The sequence below is a fragment of the Sinocyclocheilus grahami genome, unplaced genomic scaffold, assembly GCF_001515645.1.
Source record: "Sinocyclocheilus grahami isolate Dianchi unplaced genomic scaffold, SAMN03320097.WGS_v1.1 scaffold572.1, whole genome shotgun sequence".
In the NCBI taxonomy this organism is placed as follows: domain Eukaryota; kingdom Metazoa; phylum Chordata; class Actinopteri; order Cypriniformes; family Cyprinidae; genus Sinocyclocheilus; species Sinocyclocheilus grahami.
The window spans coordinates 656,684-675,963 of NW_015505751.1; the positions used below are offsets into that span (position 1 = coordinate 656,684).

Sequence of the window (19,280 nt, forward strand, 5' to 3'; positions counted from 1 at the left end):
TAAACTAAGGCCATTATTTCTATCTTTTGAAACTGGAAGTAATAATTTAAATGTGTGCATCTTTGTCAATATGCATTCGCTATTAAAATAGTCAGGTTAACATGTTAATTGGTACAAGTAATAATATAATGTAAATAAATATATAATATAAATGATAACATCATGTCTTATTTTTATAATAATAATCAATAAAAACAATATATAATATAACATAGTAGTTACACACTAGTTTGGGGACCAATTCTCACTATTAACTATAACTATTAACTATGACTTGCCTCAATAAACTCATAATTTGCTGCTTATTAATGGTTAATAAGCAAGTTGTTAAGTTGGTATGAGTAGGATTGAGGGATCTAAAATCTGGTCATTCAGAATAAAGCATTAATATGTGCTTTATAAGTAATAATAAACAGCCATTATGCAAGTAATATGCATGTTAATAAGCCCTAAAAAATATATAATATAATATAATTAGTGGTGGAAAGAGTACTAAGAAATTGTACTTAAGTAAAAGTATTGCTACTTAAGGAATAATTTACCTGAGTACAAGTAAAAGTCACTGTTTCACAAGTGAAACCCAGGAAATCCCTTATATGTACAAATGCATCAGATACGAGGGATCTAAAATCTGGTCATTCAGAATAAAGCATTAATATGTGCTTTATAAGTAATAATAAACAGCCATTATGCAAGTAATATGCATGTTAATAAGCAACTAGTTAATAGCGAGAATCAGTCCCTAAAAAATATATAATATAATATAATTAGTGGTGGAAAGAGTACTAAGAAATTGTACTTAAGTAAAAGTATTGCTACTTAAGGAATAATTTACCTGAGTACAAGTAAAAGTCACTGTTTCACAAGTGAAACCCAGGAAATCCCTTATATGTACAAATGCATCAGATATCATTACAGCTGAATAACATGCAGATAGAGACACTTTGACTGATGGAAGACAATAAACACACAATTGCAATGCAATGCTAATTGACATAGCTTGTATCACAGTATAGAATTTTATTAAAAAAAAAATTCTGTCTCACTGTGATAAGAAGCAACCACAGAAGCTAACTGTTTTAAACACGACTGATGTTATAAAGTGATTTTGGAGCAAAACATGATATTAGTCTCATAAATTGTCATGTCTGACGCTATGTTAAGCAAACATACTACCTATCCCTGTTGCCAGGAGCAACTGTTTTATAACTAATTTTTAAAAGTACATTCACGTATAATATTATGTGGTTGTTTTTAAGAAGGGCAAAAGCAAAGAAGGGTAAGTGAGGGTTTAAAAGAAAAGAAACGGTCTAAAACAGTGTGAATAGAAAGGTGCCAGTAAAAAAATGATGTGGGGTGTGGGTAAGGTTGGGCATTGTTTGAATTTTAATGATTCCGATTCTTGTCAATTCCTAATTTCGATTACAATAAGGTCAAAAATAAATAAAAAATAAATCTTAGATATCCTCTTATTACAAAATATTTCATAGTTAGCTGAATACTATGAATGAAAATCAACAGAACACTAACACAAGGATGTGTGTCCAGCAGAGAAAACAGCCCGCGAGTCTTCTTGACTTGAATGGTTTATTAATATGGCTTTAAACCATTCAAGCACAAAAAGACTCCTGCACTGTTTTCTGTCCTGCAAAGGGGCGTAGCCATCATTTCAGAAATGAGGGGGACAGAAATGTAAAAGAAAAAAACATTTTTTATTTTTTTTGTCTTTTAATTGGCTAAGAAATCAAATTCACTGCTGGGCGATAACCAATCATTAGTATTCTATAATATTTTTTTCTGTATTTTCCTAATGACAATTTTAGAATTGGTTTATACAAACACATAATAAGGCAGAATAGTTTCTATACTGTAATAAATGGTATATCAATTAGCACTGCATTATTCATATATATGTATTACATGGAAATGGCCTGAAATTACTTTTTTTTAAAAAGCTATACAGCAATAGCAGGATGCCTTTGTCCATATTAGGGATTTCCTTCACGTCATAAATTATTATATATTACTTCTACTAGGCCGTTTTGGACTTTCTGTGCGAGAGAGCCCCCCGCTTCCAGTATGAATGAAACATGCACTACATGTGCACATCGTCTCATTTTGGATATGTAAAAATCGTTCGGTCATACATACACTAGCCTATCTAGTTTCTTCGCCCATGTGCACACACATCCAAAGCATGCACACAGAAAAAGTTATTTAAAATGCATCTGATTACTTTAACAGATAAATCATGGTTGATCTATATCAGCCAGATGCATGTAAAAATGTATGCGCTCTTATTTCAATGTTGTTGTTAATGTTGAGGTTATTTTAGCTTCGTATATTTAGTTTAACTGCACTGTTAAAGAGTTTTTACCATTCAACTGAACTGTTTGCATGTATTTTTAGACACTTACATTGTTCTTGCTCCATCCATGCAATAATTCTATCAACCGAGTTTACAGTAAATGTACTTATACTGCTGCATGCTCTGGTAATATCAACGGTATGACCCATTTCAGGAGCTGACAAAATTACTTCAAACGTCAAACGCCAGCTCGCTCTTTTTCTCCATCATGGCCTCCTTTGTCTATTTTTCTTACATTTTTTTTGTACTTTGTACTTTTGGTGAAAAATAAATGTAGCGCAGTTGAATACTTTAATGAATACACAAGTAAAAGTAAAAGTACCATAATTTAATTATACTCAAGAAAGTAGAAAAAATGGACAAATAGTAGCCTACTGTAATGAAAGTATTTGTAATTAGTTACTTTCCATCTGTAAATATAATATAATATAAAACAATAATATAGAAAATGGCACTAGCAATTCCAAGGAATGCATATGTAATTTCATATTAGCTATACAGTATAAAAATAACACATTAAAAATGAAAACATTTGATAATTCCTCCAGACTCGTACATACAGTAGACTTTTCAACAGTTGTGATGAATTAAATTAATTTTAATAGCATATCAGGTAATTCATTCAAATACATTTTGAATTGATTGACATCCATAATTAAAATATTAGCATCCGTTTCCATATGTATGAGAGTGACTATGCCGCTCATCATTGTTAAGTTTAATTGAATAGGACAGTAATACAGACACATTTTTCTCACTGGTGGTCTTACCTTCATTCCAGCACTGTTCTCTCCGGGCCTCCTCTCATCTCAGTAGGACAGATGTTGTGTGATCTCTGCCTCCTCCACATGTATGAAGCTTTGCAGAGCCCTTTGTGTAGATCTAGAACATTCAATGATGGAGGGGAAGTGCAGTAAGCTTTTGCTTCCTGTCAGACAGCCCACTCGCTATCTGTTTATTGTCATTAGATGGGAGCAGAAAAGCTTGGAACAGAGTTGAGCTGCTGGGAAAGAAAAGTGTGGGAGATGATCGTGACCATTAGAGAAGAAATCAGAGCACATTTTTGGCATAGACATAAATGATTGTGACTGTGATATTGATTTTATATTACAACTCAATAAACATTTTACATTTTAGACGATGTAGTTACTGTTCAAGTGTGAAGTTGGAGTAGAAAATGAGAGGAGTTTTTCGCCCTACCCTACCTTTTTGAAACGAAGTACACAGATGAAGAACTAACCGCATGTGTCCTTTCCAACGGGATTATGTAAGCTATTGCAAGAGCGTTTGTGCTTAAAAAGTATATAAATTATTAGTATTTTTTTTTTTAGAAAATGACCAATCATTTAGCTATTTTCACTATATTCCTCAGCTGGGACAGCACTTTGAAGCTGTATTGAAGCTGCAATTTGGACCTTAAACCCGTGGGGCCTCCAATAAAATCCACTATAGCTAAAAATCCTTAAATGTTTTCCTCCAAAAAAATTATTTCTTTGCAACTGAAGAAAGAAAGACATGAACATCAACATAAAGTGTCTATTGAATGCACACTCCGGAATCTCTGCAGAAGTTGTAGGCCATCCAGGTACATGTTGCATACTTTCATTTTTTGAATAGTATGAATTCAGACTTACTATTCTTTTGGTGTACTGTTTTTTACGTTCTGTATAGTATGGAAGTAGGCATTCGGATACAGCAAGTGACTTGTTGCCACCTACTGGCGTAACCTGTAGCTTGACAGTCTGTGTGGAATGTGCAAAATGCAATAATATTAAAGTAATAGGTATGTCAAAAATATTATACAGGCTTAATTTGATTCCTGCGTGCTATACTGTGAAGCCATGCACGACAAGCAGAAAAAAAGAGATATTGTGGCCACAAATTAAGTATTAGTTCCCTCAATTTATTTATTCATTGCCACATTTTATTAATGCATTCTCGTTTTAGTTAAATTGGGGATAAGCTGTAATAAATTGTTCCCTCGTTTTAATTTAGTTTGACAAGGGAACATATTAGTACTTGAAATGAAGGAACAAATTAACAAGCCGTGGGATTTAATTTTTAATTGTGGCCACAATATATTTTCCCCCCAGCATGTTATATGTGGGTCTCTGCTATCCGCTTTCAGATGCTCATGCATATATTTGCGCCCATGCTTTGTGAAGATTGCCAGCATCTCGCAATGCAGCAGTGCCTATAACAATCAAAGGAACATCTTGGTCAAAATGCCTGGTAATGAAAAAAAACAGTTGCTTATGTCTTAAATTCCTTAAGTTGTCATCAATTTTGGTGGGAAAATATCGAATCTGTGCGTTCTCAGACCTGAAATCTCAGGGTTATGTTGAGGATCATGAATAACAGGCATGTGGAATATTAACAATCTTTCCCTGCTTGTCCAGCTGGCATGCCATGAGAATGCCCACAGATGTTGTTTTGTTGGCTGTTTCAGCAGTTTCTGCTGCCTTTGGCTCTGTTTGGTTCGATTTCTTTTCAAGGCTTCAGCACTCCTAATCAGCACTAGATGCTGAGCTTTTAGGGTTGCTGGTGGTTTGTGTGTGTGCGCGTTTGTGTGTATTTTGCTCCTACACAGTTACAAAGACAGCAAATGAGATTGATTTCCTTCCCTCACTTCCGCTCCTTCACTGCAATTTGATTAGTTATATTGAATTAAATATGCTGTGAATAGCTAAATAAACAGTGACTTTCCATTATAGCTCACCAGTACATGGTCCGTTGGGTTATCTGTGAGCTAAAGCAGGATAAAAAAGGTCATTGCAATCAAATGGAATGATTTTTCAGGGTGCAATGGAAACAGATGATTCTAAACATTTGGTTCACAGCAAACTATCTTTCAAAGGAAAGGCGATCTTGAAACAAACTAGAAACATGAAGTCTTGAGATGTACTCACTCAACTAGCCTAATATCACCACCACTGATAAGTTAAAACATATTCCTGCAAATGAGGTCAATAGAGGATTGTATGAAAGTCTTCTTATTAAAGTAATTTCTCTCCAGTGGCCATGATTTGCCATCTTCTTTTATCTCTCTCTCCCACTTGCTTCTTAACTTATTCACTCTCTCTCTTTTTCAGTATCTAATTAAATAGGCAGTGTTGTGTTCTTCGGTTCCATGTGGATAATTGACAAGTGGCTAGGCCTCACTTTACTCAGCAATTACTAGCTGCATTCCAGCTCTGGCTAATTAAGACTCAACGACAGACAGTGTATTTGAATCACATTAAACATTTCTTAGGTTGGGGATGCCCCTTATCTGCTGCCATTCCTGCCTTGTTCCTTTCTTCTCCAGGAGTAAGAAGCTGTACATTTTCCATGCTTGCTGCAGTGTGTCGGATTCTGGGGATTCAGCTGTCAGTCAAGCTAAGACTATTATGGGGTTTTGCCTTGAAACCTGAGGATAAATGCAGGCTGGTTGTACACTAAGGAGTCTAATTAAGATGCTCAATATTTCATTAATTACAATTCTAGCAACAACACTTTAACACAGCATTATGACATCTGAGAATGATTTTCTTAATAGATGTCAAGTCAAACTCAGTATTTCAATTTCCGCATCCAGATTAGGCAGATGCCAGCATGGGCATGTCATATGGCATACCCTCATCCTCAAAAACCATGATGAAACCTATGCCAAGACCTTAGTATCAGTTACACATTTTTTTTTTTTTTTTACTTTTGTATGACTTTTCTCCAATTTTCCTCTTGATGTCAAATACAAAACCTTTGTCCTGAAGTGAAACCAGTTGAGAACCATTGATGTACAAACATGTCATATGGCATACCCTCATCCTCAAAAACCATGATGAAACCTATGCCAAGACCTTAGTATCAGTTACACATTTTTTTTTTTTTTTAATTTTGTATGACTTTTCTCCAATTTTCCTCTTGATGTCAAATACAAAACCTTTGTCCTGAAGTGAAACCAGTTGAGAACCATTGATGTACAAACCCAATTCCAAAAAAGTTGGGACACTGTACAAATTGTGAGTAAAAAAGGAATGGAATAATTTACAAATCTCATAAACTTATATTTTATTCTGTATTCTGAATAAAATATTGAAATTTGAAACTTCCACATCATTGCATTCTGTTTTTATTCACAATTTGTACAGTGTCCCAACTTTTTTGGAATCAGGTTTGTAGATGGCATTCTTATCCGAACAAACTTTACAGTACACTTACTAAAAGTTCAGTCACCCTGGATCAGCCTGGGTTTAAATGCCTTGCTCAAGGCCACAACAATGATTGCTCATGGCTTGGTCTTTGTGGTGACCAAACCAGCAACCTTCTGATTGAATCCCTAGAGCTATAACCCCTATGCTACACCACTCTGTTTCTCTTTCACGGTAGCATCAATTTTAAAACATTATTTTTTAAAGTAAATGTGTTGTGAACAGAAATCATGGGAGCTAGCTGATTGATGGTCTGATCACCAAATGCTGTGTTGGCACTCTGTTATACCACTTGGCTTCAGAATGTTTAGCGCTTGACTTTTCAACCAAACCATGGCTCAAAGGCCATTTCTAAAAAGCATCTGAGGCATATTTCTATCCTTGCTTGTACTTCGGGAAATGCATATCTCCAACAGGTACAAACAACTTCATCAGAAGGCTCTGTTCTTGATGGTGCATAGTGAAAATTTTGTAAATTTAGCTTCAAGTGGTCAAAGTTTTTTCTCTGCCGGTTTGTTCAGATCTGGATATCCAGCAGCCAGCCAATGATCCAGATTTCATGAAACATCGTCGAATAGCAACTTTGAAGAAAATAATGTTCCAAACTGTCCAAATTCCATGCCTTTGGCTCAGATTACAACATTGAAATCAGAGCCAGATGACACATCTTTGCGTAATCTTTCTCCCTTAAATTCAGTACATAGTTAAGATCTGCAAACATGCCCTGAGGGGTTTGACTATGGTTTGATTAAAGCAAAAGGTTTGAAAAGGACCATCTTCACCAGAAGGTTCACATTTCCTGTATATTTTGACTATATAATTACATCTAAAGAGCTCTATTGAATACTATTCATTTAAAAATTGCACTGTAATCATACACAATACAATATTATTGTTAAAAAGCTTAAAGGTCAACCTACAGTATGGTGTTGTTTCAGAATAACAAAAATTTGAGTGATCTTTAGTGACTGCTGAAAAGTATTTATTCCCATGCTAAATCAAAGACAGCAGTTAGTTTTCTTATAGTCAAGCGAGATTGTCTTTTGCCTGCAGTATGTTTTCTTGCCACATTTATATGTTAAGATGACTTCAAGATAGGAAACATTCGACAAGTAGATCTGCAGACCTGAAACCTGAGGGTGTATTCAGTTTTTATTAACATGATGTATTTTGATCAGCGACCTTACGTAAGCCCCTGAAGAATCCTAAATCTAAAATTGTAAAATTGTTTTCCACTGCTTAAATCAACCCCACATAAACTGTGAGCCATCTGGAGTAAATTTAACAGAATGAATTACAATGTCACTGTGGTTTTAATAGTGGTGTGGTGTAAAATGGCACAAACAAATAATCTAAAGTCATGTTGCACAGAAAGTAAGTATTATAATTTGTACAGGAACTGACAAATAATTATGGTTGTCACTGATACATTAGGTGATTAATAAAAAATAATGTTAGATCTGTACATTTGATCTTTCTACAGGTTTCCAGTGTTTACAACAGATCCCACCCATGATACTGCAAAAACAGAAATAATGGACAAGAAAAGTGGTAAGAGCGCCAGACTGTTTGTTGTCATTTCCAGTTTTAAATGTGTAAAAATATTCCTTCCACTTGTCTTCATACAAGGGTTGACAGCAAAAAAGTGTTTGCATTTCATGTCTTCCAAATCCTTGCACAGTGATAACATCATCAACTGTTTTGTTGTTTTGACTAATTATGCTCCATATGCTCAATAATACAATGGCTGCTTGAATTGGAATTACATTGAGAGGATGCAAAATGTGTAATATGTACCTTGTATTTCAGCAAATGGCTTTCCTTCCAAGGCCACAGATAGTGGAGTACAGCGTAAACAGCTGCCATATTCTGTAGAGACCCCCTATGGGTTTCACCTAGATCTGGACTTCCTAAAGTATGTAGATGACATAGAGAAAGGGAACACAATCAAGAGGGTGCACATCCAACGCAAGAACAGGGGCCCAAAGTACAGCACACTGCCACGCAACTTCAGCCTTCCTGGGCATGGCGCTCGACCTCTAGCCAAAGACACATGGGCCAATACTTCCACTTTAGGGTCCAAACCCAAGTCGCGTGTTACTGAAGTCCAGCAGCTTTTTGAGTTCCGAGCCAGTGATGCCACTAGTGGTAGCAGTAGGACCAGTGGAAGCTCCCCTGCCAGCCAGTCAAAGATGCCTGGGAGTGCTTACCTCCCCTCACCAAAGGCTGCAGAAGAGTCTCAAGTACAGACCTCATCTCAGAACGAACAGCCCATGGGCCTTAATGTTAGGCCTCACCTTTTAAGAGCCTCCAGCATGCCTATTAATGTTCCACGAAGGAAAGGTTCAGATTCAACTGATGAGCAGAGTTCCCAATCGCAGAATGGCTCAGCTGAGAGGCTTTTTCGACCAGCGGATGGAGGTGACAGGAGAGGCAGTGTTCCCCAGGACAGGGCCAGCTTGCATCAACAGATCACAGCTGCACTGAAAAGGGTGCGGGAGTTAGAAGAGCAAGTCAGGACCATCCCTGAGTTGAGGGCTCAAATATGCTCTCTTAGAACGGAGAGGGAAGAACTGCTTCAAAGAATTCAAAATCACAAATCTGAGCAAAAGAGCGAAGTTCCTCAAACTGGTGCGCAAGACAGTGCTGTTCCTCCAGCTTTAAGTGAAAAGAAAGATGCTCCTTCCATTTACACGGCTACTGCAGCTGATCCTGAAATTGTTCAAGCAGCACAGTCCAACAAAACCACAGAACAACAGGAACAAAATCTTGTGGTGCAGGTTATTGTAGAGCAGGAGTCTGAAAAAGTAACTGATACAGAGTCAGAGAAGGAACAAGTGCCAGCTCCAGTGTCTGTCCCAGTAATACTCATAGACAAAGCAGAAACTCCAACTGATCCAGATGAAGCAGAGGGACTTTTGCAGGAGTCTACACTTCAAGAAGAAGCATCAAAGAGTCTTTCAGAGCAAGCAGAAAAGCAGGATAGATCATCAGAGACGTTGTTAGAAGATAAACAGTCAACGCAGTCACAAGGGATTTCAGAATTAGAGGAATACGTTGCTGCATCTGAATGTACATCCACTCAAGAAGACACTGCGGCTGTTGAGGGACCAAGTGTAATTACAACTGAAGAAATTACAATAGCCCAACCTGCTGAACAGAAACTTCTCACTAACCTGGATCTGGAAGCAAAACTGAAAACTTTGGAAGAGAGTCTAAGCAAGACCAGTTGTGAATTGGAAAAAACAAATGCCTTGCTGAGAGAGAAGATGAACGAGAATCGACGAAAGGATCAGAGAATACAGGAACTGATTGATCAAGTGAAGGAGCAGAAAGTTCAAGGTCCTATCGAGACAGAGCCGCTATCTGAACCAGTTGTCACATGTGATGCATCAGTCAGTACAGACAACAAAAGTGACGTGGAGAAAGGAATCGCAACAGAACCTCAACCAGCTGAGGGTCCCAAAGAAACAGACTCGAAATGCTCGAGCACTCAGACAAATATAGTAGAAGCTCGAGACATTGAAGTATTAGCACAAGTCACTACAGCAGAGAAAATTGTAGGGGTTGAGCTTGTCATGTGTGACCAGGCAATGGAGACTGAAGGCCAGGATAATCTAGAAGTTAACAGTGGTCAACAGGTCTCTGAAATGCTAGAGAAGACAGAATCTGACAAAGAACAAGAGGGTGATATCAAAGATAGTGTGTCAAGTCAGATTATAGATTCCAAAGTCAGTGAAATCATTGTTGCAGAGAGTGACACTGAAGAATATGTCATGGTAGAAAGTGCCATGGTTGAGACTATGGGCAGTGAAAATGAAGTCCCTATGCCCACAGTCCAAGAGACTGAATCTAAGGAGAGTGTTGAAAGCACAGTAACAGACAAAGCAAGAGAAGGAAGAACTTCAGGTTTGCAAACACAGCAGGAACCAAGAGAAACACAAGGACAGGAACCCCAACTTCAGTCTCGAAGGGCATCTGAATCCACAGCTTCTCCTGCTGCAATCGGTCAGGTTGTTAATCGTATACAGGGCCTTCTTAATGAGCAGTGGGCCAGCCTGGGAAGTGGGGGCCAAGATGCGAAAGGAGAGAGCTCTCAGAAACCTCATTCTTCCAAAATAAGCTCAATTCAAAGCCACCTGAGAGGGTCCCTCAGTGCCCTGTCTGCCTTTTACTCACCTGTTCAGAAAGGAGGGGCTGCACGACAATCAGGTAAGATTAGGTTTCACTCCATATAGTCATGTGTCTTCTCAGTACACTCAATAAACAGATAATAATGACTGATGTGATTGTCTCTTAGACTTACAGTAGATGGTTAGTTCAAGTGTCAACCATGTTACAACACTAAGAAAAAACTAAAATCAGTATTCTATGAACCATATGAATTTATTCTGCAAACCTCAAGGATTCGTAACCAATTTTATCAAGTTCAAGTTCAAGTCTGCTTTATTGTCAATTCTTCCACATGTACAGGACATACACACAGATAATTGAAATTGCGTTACTCTCAGACCCTTGGGTGCATACAGATAACATAAATACAGATTAAATACAAAATACAACTATACAAATAAGGTCAAATGTAAAAATATATATATAAAGCACAAGGCATATGGCAGATAGAGTGCAAACCAGTAAAGTAAACAACAGTGCAGAAATAGTCTCAATAGTCTCTTATGGTTCTCAAGTTAAAAGTTTTACATTCTAGATACTGTCAATAGATTAATATTGTATGTTTCAGTGTCTGTCCAATCATACAAAAAATGCAACTACTATACCATCATGGCCACACTTTATTTTAAGGTCCAATTCTTGCTATTAACAAATCATTAACTGACTTTTTCCTCAATAAACTCCTTTCCTCAAATTTGCTGCTTATTAATAGTTAGTAAGGCATGTAGTTGTTAAGTTCAGGTATTTGGTAGGATTAGGGATGTAGAATATGGTCATGCAAAATATGTGCTTTATACTGTAAGTACTAATAATCAGCCAATATGTTAATAATAGACATGCTAATAAGCAACTAGTTAGTAATGAGAATTGGTCCCTATACTAAAGTGTTACCCAGTTAATACACTTTACATTCAAGCACTTACAAATACTATTGACATCATGTTGTCCATTGATAACTAGCAAACATTCCAGTTTAATCTGTTCTACATAAGAAGTTGACCCATACACCTGAATAAACTCTCCTTACAAGATAAGTGAAACAGACCTTGCTGAGTGTGAAGTGAAGGTTTTGGGAGCTAGAGATGACAATCTAAAGAGCTAAAAGACATGTTAATGTCAACTTGAAATAATACGTTCAAATATGCATATTTTTGCCTGATTATGTATGCATGTGTAGCACAGAAACCCGTCTGTTGCAATGCAGGGACCCAGTGGCATTGCACATTCATATTGAAGTTGCTTACTGTATGCCAATATAATTTAGGAGATGTGTGTTGACCGTTTAAAAGCATCTGGCTCATATTACAGTGCTTGCAAAATGATGCGGTCTCATAAATACTGGCATCCATTGATATTTGTGCAACCACAGTTAATTATACTCTTTTGTTCTAATTCTGTTCTTCAGCAATTCCACTGAATATTGTACTATGGTCACTTAAAAGCAACCTGTTTTACTAAATTGAGGCTAATTTTGATCCAGACTTATTTTGTTGTGTCCTGGGGAATGCCCACCATCTCATGGGACTTTTTGAGCTTTTTTTTTTAGCTCCCAGAAGCTTTTCAACTCTTTGATGTCTTGTGTTTTGTTGTAATTGCATCCACTGGCTCCTTTGGTTGTTACACACCTCTGTTCTCTTCAACAATCTCAGACAAACAGGGAACAAATCTCTAGAAATGCATTGTACTATTCTGTCTCTTTTACGATCACATGACTGATGGAGAATTTATTGTGGTATAGGTGAGAATGGTGGTCTCTTTTTATTTCTTTTAAAATATAAGTACCTCTGTGACTCTAACAGTTGTTTTGACAGTTTGGTATGCTTCATTATGAATGAGTACATCTGACTTACCCTCTCTGTGGAGCACAGCAAGTGCACGGTTCAGCATTTTGTTGTTTACATTACTTCTGGTAAAGGCATTTCAAGACATTCAAAAGTAATATCTCCTAGACTTCTTTATTTTCAGTTTGGACAAATGGTTTGCATTATGCATAGAGTTACGTTTGTGCTAGGGATGATGAACAGGTGCAAACTTGGCTTACATTTTCACATATCTGACCATCTCCCCCATATCAGGCCTCAAATCCATCATGAAGAAGAACGATTGTTCTGACAAACAGGGCAACGGGGGAGCGAAGAAGAACTTGAAGTTTGTTGGCGTAAATGGAGAGTAAGTTTTTTGGCATATTTACCTGCATGCAGCAAAATAGTTTATATGGATGGTACTGCTTTTCATAAAATCACCTGCCATCTGTGTAAAACTCCTAAAAGTCTAATGGGGGACATAAAGGAAGGTTATGCCTTACATTTACTAATTCCCCCAGAATCACAATTGCTGGTGTTTTCATGTGAAGCGTCTATTTCATCAACATCCATGACATCAGATGTCCGGCCTGTCTCTTTGCATCCCTTAATCTGTTTCATCCTTCATCACAGTGCTCTGTTAGAAATGGGCCATGAGGTGATGGCATTGCTTTCTGCCAGAGCTGTTGCATGATGAGTGAGGCCTAGTGAGATGACACGAAGAACAAAGTCCTCTCTCTGTCCCTCTCGCTCTCTTGCTGTGTCTCTGTCTGTCTGCCTGTTGCTGTGTGCGCCGGCGAATGATTTGTTTAGCTTGCCATCAGAGATGGTTCTGTCTCAGCTGTATTTGACCAGCCTTCAACAATAAGATAATTATCCTGATTGAGTTAGGCAAACAGCTGGCCTGTCTGATCAGAAAGGAATAGCTAAAATCAGCTAAACTGATCTATTTCTTTAGCACATAAATTTGGAGTTCGTATTGATCTATTTTATCTTTTTTTTTTTTTTATATGTTGAAAATATATTTACTTTTAATCTTCATTTGACCAAAAATATTTATTTCAGGTGCAAGAAAGTACATTTCCAATCTTACATAGAGCCTACATGTATGCTTTATTCATTACTTATATCTATTCAAACTTGTATTCATATGTGTTATGAAAAAAATAAATCTTCAAATGTTGCATATGTGAATGTATTAAATATATGGAAAGCAAAATATATTTAAATGCTTTGCATTTAAAAAAAATTAAATGCGTTTATTTATTTTTAAATGGCCAAAAATATATTGAAACATATTTTTGTAAATATATTTTTTCGCTTGCAGTAGTGCTGTACCATGAATTGCTGGTGTTTAAGTTACTCATATCAGCTATTTCTGGAGTTGGCACCCATTTTGTTTTGCTGCAATATGCTGGTTCCTTGAGCAGAAAATTTCAGAATTAATTAATTAATATGCATGTCTGGTTAACAAAACACAAGTTAGGACCTTATCTTATCAGTATGTCAAAACATGCTGGAATATCTATGTTGTGAATAATATCAAGTGGCATACATGTATGACCTTTTATTTATACTGCTGTTTTGAAATATTATTTGAAAAGACTGGGAGTGTTGGCAGATTTGGCTTGCGTCTATGTCTGATAGACTTTGATTATCCTGAGAGGCCCTGCACTGCTGTTGTTCGATGACAGCTGGTGATTTCAGAATTTGCACACAGTTTTGACCCAAACCACCATAATATAATTTCATTCTGTTATTTAGCGCTGTCAGCCAAGCACAAATAGCAGTATCAAAACGCTGAATCGCTGCCTTTGGCTGCCCAGCATGTTCATTTTCTGTCCAATTATCTTATTTATAAGCCATATGCAAAGCTATTAGACTAATCACATTTGGAAATCTTGATTACTAAGACTATAGCAGAAGACATAACACTCAACCAACGCATGGCCTCCTTGACTCTGATCTGAAGTACTCAAAAGAGGCCCTCATACTTACCACGCGAATAAATGTATAGTCACCTGACCTGCATCTATAGGCCTCCATTCACCCATGTCCCTGAGGAATTGTGGGAATGCCATTCCTCTGAAAACATCCATGAAGAGCGGCGTTATTCAGACAGACTCAACACATAAGAACCCCTCAGACCCCACAGAGGACCCTCTCATTTGAACAACTTGTATAAACAAGAATTTTACATGTCCATTCACAACCAACAAATTACATTAGTTTGCCATTAGCAGTAAGGACTATGCAGAATATAGATTATAAGACCCTTTTATCTTATTAATGTAAACCAAATAGTTTTAAAATGTTCTGGAATAAAATAAAATACAATTTGTCATAACTAAACACAGGGTTGACATAAAATCCTGATCATAGAAAAGTTTGCTAATGCAAAATGGGATACTATTAAAAGAACCCCCTTGACTCAAGTTATCTGTGTGTCCAGCTATGAGACCACCTCCAGTGAGGACTCCAGTGGGGAGGAGGATCAGGACGAGGCTGAGGAGGTGGATAGCTCAGAGCCTGAGTTGGAGCAGGGAGAGGAGAGTGGAACGGCCCAGGAGGAGGCTGCTGCTGCTGGGGAGCAAGGTGATGGGGTTCAAGCGGAGGTGGCAGAGGGCTCTAAGGAGCCTGATGCTGCTCAGGCCGCCATGAATCCCCAGGAGGAGCAGCCTGTCAGGTGAGATGGAGGGCGGAGGTGAAAAGAGGGGTTGGAGTGACTTTTCTTATTGCTAACAATAAGTTACTCATACAAGTTTTTTTCTAAGTGCCTATGGCTTAAGTGCTCAGTTGATGAGAGTTATATTATATTCTACATTCAATGGCATCTCTGTCATGGACCAACTTTCAAAAAGTAAGGAAGAGCCACATGACTTTTATTTTGTGCTAGTCCCCTTTACCTTTTCAACCTGGTGTGAAAAGCTCATTAGCTCATAATATGAGTTTGCTTAACACATTAAAGTGTGCAGTGACCCTTCATGCATGTTTCCCAAGGCAGGAGCCTCTGTTATGAATCAGACACAATCCTGCCTTTTGTTCTGTCCATCATCTGGCAGGAAAGTACAAGTGCTGAGTGACAAGTTTAATATGCCCAGTCACTGGTCCACTTAAAGGACTGCTTCACAACAAAAGACTGAACTTTTTAAAGCTACACGGCCGTATGGGAAAACCAGAGCATGTGGTCTTCTTTTATGACTATGAAAACACCTTTTTTATTATAATATTCATAATTTTGGGGTAGGGGAATGCTGTAATTATACTTTTTTTCTTTTCTTTTTTTTCTGATGTTTTAGTAAAGTTGGCAGACAAACAAATGGCTGATGATGTTGAAATTTCATCTGCATGCACTCTCATACACCAGACAAAGATACATTTACAGTGGGTACGGAAAGTATTCAGACCCCCTTACATTTTTCACTCTTTGTTATATTGCAGCCATTTGCTAAAATCATTTAAGTTAATTTTTTTCCTCATTAATGTACACACGGCACCCCATATTGACAGAAAAACACAGAATTGTTGACATTTTTGCAGATTTATTAAAAAAGGCTTTAGTTTTAAGTTAATATTAATAAACCAGATATTCTTCTGCAACTACTTCCAACCATTAATATCTAATAGTATCAAAAGTGTCAATCTTTGGGTAGAGTAAGATTTTCTTTCTTTCTTTCTTTCGGTTACAAAGGATTTCTAATTCAAGTACATGCTGTTCTTTTGAACTTTCTATTCATAAAAGAATCTCTAAAATATGTATCACAGTTTACACAAAAATAATGCACAACTTTATAATAAGAAATGTTTCTTGAGCACCAAAACAGCATATCAGAATGATTTCTGAAAGATCATGTGACACTGAAGACTAAAGTAAAGGCTGCTGAAAATTCAGCTTTGCCATCAAAGGAATATGTTTTCAAATTATTTTAAAATCTTAGGCCCACCAGTACACATGCAAGGGTCTAAAAACACATACAGAATCATGTAAAATATAAACATTTTGCATGTGCCAGAAGTACATGAAGATGTTTGTGTCATTCAAATGAAGATGTTTATGCCATTTAAATATTGGTAACAATTTGCTTGAGAGGCCAGTCTAATACGAGTCATCCTTAACTTATGTTACCAAGATTCAAATTACCAAACTGCATTCTATTTCATATGTATCAAATACAGATATTCTATTGAGGCTCAGGTCTGCAGCCAATCTGTATTTGACAGTGATTTTACATAATTCGTCTGAAGTTGAAAGACTGATGCATGATTTAATCTCTCTTTTTTTTAATATCGCTTTTCATTGTCTCTTTTTGTAAACAGTTTTTTTAAGCTGCAGAAAAGACACTATGTCCTGTCTATTTATTTATAAGTTTGATAAGTTATTTATTTATAAGAAGTTACAGCTAAATCTGTGTCATTGCAGTGAGTTAGTTGATAAGAACTTCATGGCTGCTTGTCATTTCCTCAAAGATCGCATGGCTGAGGTTGCTTCCCCAAATAAAGACATGGTAAGCAGTTAATGTTGATTAATGTTGAAAATAAATGCACCTTAACCTAGATGTAATTTTAAAGTACTTCAGTGAGCTAACTCTGGACTATTGAATCTCAGAGGCAGGTTCTGATGGTGCTCTATCAGGAGTGGTTTCGCGTGTCCAGTCAGAAGGACTCTCAGGCAGAGACGGTCACGCTGTACCTGAGGGAGGTGGGCTACCACACTCCCACTCTGCTGCGCTATATAGTAAACCTGGCCGATGGTAATGGAAACATGGCACTGCACTACAGTGTGTCCCATTCCAACTTCTCTGTGGTCAAGCTGTTACTAGACACAGGTGAGAGACCTAAGAAATGTCTGCATTTTAATTCGTATTTAAAGTAGGAGTCAGGCAATATGGGTTTTTCGATAGCAAGATGCCAGAATCAAGAGAGCTGCATGGCAGCATTTGTTTAATTTAATCAAAAAATACAAATAAATCTTGATATTATGAAATACAAGATGGCATTACTGTTCATCTGCTAAACAGGCATGATTATATACGGTAATCCCAAAATGTCCAAAAAATTGCTGATTAATTGGTTTGGATATATCAGTCTGTTTTCTAATTAAAGTTTTTACATTTATAGCAATTTTATATTATTTTTACATTTATAGTAGCAGTTTTCACTTCCAGTTTGCCTTTTGTGTGTGTATCAATATATTTATTTTATAGAATGGAAACAGATGGTGTTTAATTCTCATCTTCTGTTTCTCACTCGCTTTCACTTCAAACTATTGGATATACCAAAGTTCTCTTTAATTTTATATTCATTAGGATTGTGTGAGGTGGATCACCAGAACAAGGCCGGCTACACTGCTATAATGTTGGCAGCTCTTACTGCGGCAGAAAGCCCTGAGGACATGGAGGTGGCTCGGCAACTATTGAGAATAGGCAAAATCAATGCTCGAGCCAGCCAGGTACACACAGCAAGACAGTGCAATATCCTGTACTGCAAAAACACACAATTTTGTTACTCATGTAGGCCTACTAACATTTGTTATACCAGACAACTACATTCTTAATGGTTTATCTTGTACACATTCTTTGAGTGCAGCAATGAGCTGTTATTTAGTACATTGTTTATTTGATTATATGGCATGATGAAGATTGTTTTATGTAAATAAGATTTTTGTTTTATTACTCCATACTAGTCAGGGCAGACAGCACTGATGCTTGCCGTTAGTCATGGCCGGGCAATGATGGCCCAGGTTCTTCTGGACTGCAGTGCTGATGTGAACATACAGGACCAGGATGGATCCACTGCTCTGATGTGTGCCTGTGAGCACGGCCATACTGAGATAGCCAAAATACTGCTGGACAGACCAGAGTGTGACATATCACTCATTGATAAGGTGAGAGAGACACTGCATTTAAAAACACCCCTTTTACTCTGAGGACACTACATTCCCATACTATTCTTGAAAATAGGAATTTTTCCATTTTTACTCCCGCACTAGAAATTTGACGGGCCTACTACTCTGCTTTTTCATATGCATTTTAGAAAAATACATTGTAAAAATTATGTGATCAATAAGTCATGGTAACCTATGTTTTTTTTAATTGAAGTAGGTGGAAATGTTTTAAAGTGTAGGTGCTTTTGACAGTGTGTGACACTTCAAAGTGCAAGACATAAGATAAATTGACACATTTGGAAATATGTTAAAGAGCAATTTTGGTGAAAACGTGAGACTATGAGCCTCTGCTTTCACAAAAGAGCCACATGAAGCTGGCAAGCCATGAGTTGAGTGCTTACTTGATTTCAAGGAAATGCAACACTGCCACCCAGTGGTAAAAATTAGTTACTTCAGATTTTTAAAATAGTTATTTATTTATTAGTTATTTACTATTCATGGGTCTAGCTTTTATTATTATTAAGAAAAATGTATTCTTATATTATTATTAGCAAAAATATTTTAACATAACTACATGTATGTTAAAATATATTTTCTAATAAAAATATATACACTACCGTTCAAAAGTTTGGGTTCAGTAAGGTTTTCTTTATTATTATTATTATCATTATAATTTTATGTGTTTTGAAAGAAGTCTCTTATGCTCAATTTAAAAATATTACTATTTAAAATAACCGTTTTCTATTTTAATATTTTAAAATGTATTTTTTTTTTACCTAGGATGGCAGAACTGACTTTTTAGCAGCCATTACTCCAGTCTTTAGTGTCACACAATCCTTCAAAAATAATTGTATTTTGCTAAA

The 19,280-nt window shown here is 36.8% G+C and overlaps 1 protein-coding gene across 1 annotated transcript in view; it reads left to right on the forward strand.

The window, feature by feature from the left end:
- Positions 1-18,459, forward strand: part of LOC107556542 (KN motif and ankyrin repeat domain-containing protein 4-like) — a 44,917-nt gene extending 26,458 nt beyond the window's left edge. The window contains exons 2-9 of the mRNA XM_016239684.1: positions 8,042-8,109; positions 8,368-10,770; positions 12,807-12,900; positions 14,986-15,219; positions 16,954-17,038; positions 17,140-17,359; positions 17,840-17,982; positions 18,217-18,459. Coding sequence (XP_016095170.1) covers positions 8,094-8,109; positions 8,368-10,770; positions 12,807-12,900; positions 14,986-15,219; positions 16,954-17,038; positions 17,140-17,359; positions 17,840-17,982; positions 18,217-18,459 — 3,438 coding nt within the window. The 5' untranslated portion in view covers positions 8,042-8,093. The remainder of the gene's footprint in view (positions 1-8,041; positions 8,110-8,367; positions 10,771-12,806; positions 12,901-14,985; positions 15,220-16,953; positions 17,039-17,139; positions 17,360-17,839; positions 17,983-18,216) is intronic.
- Positions 18,460-19,280: the final 821 nt, after the last annotated feature.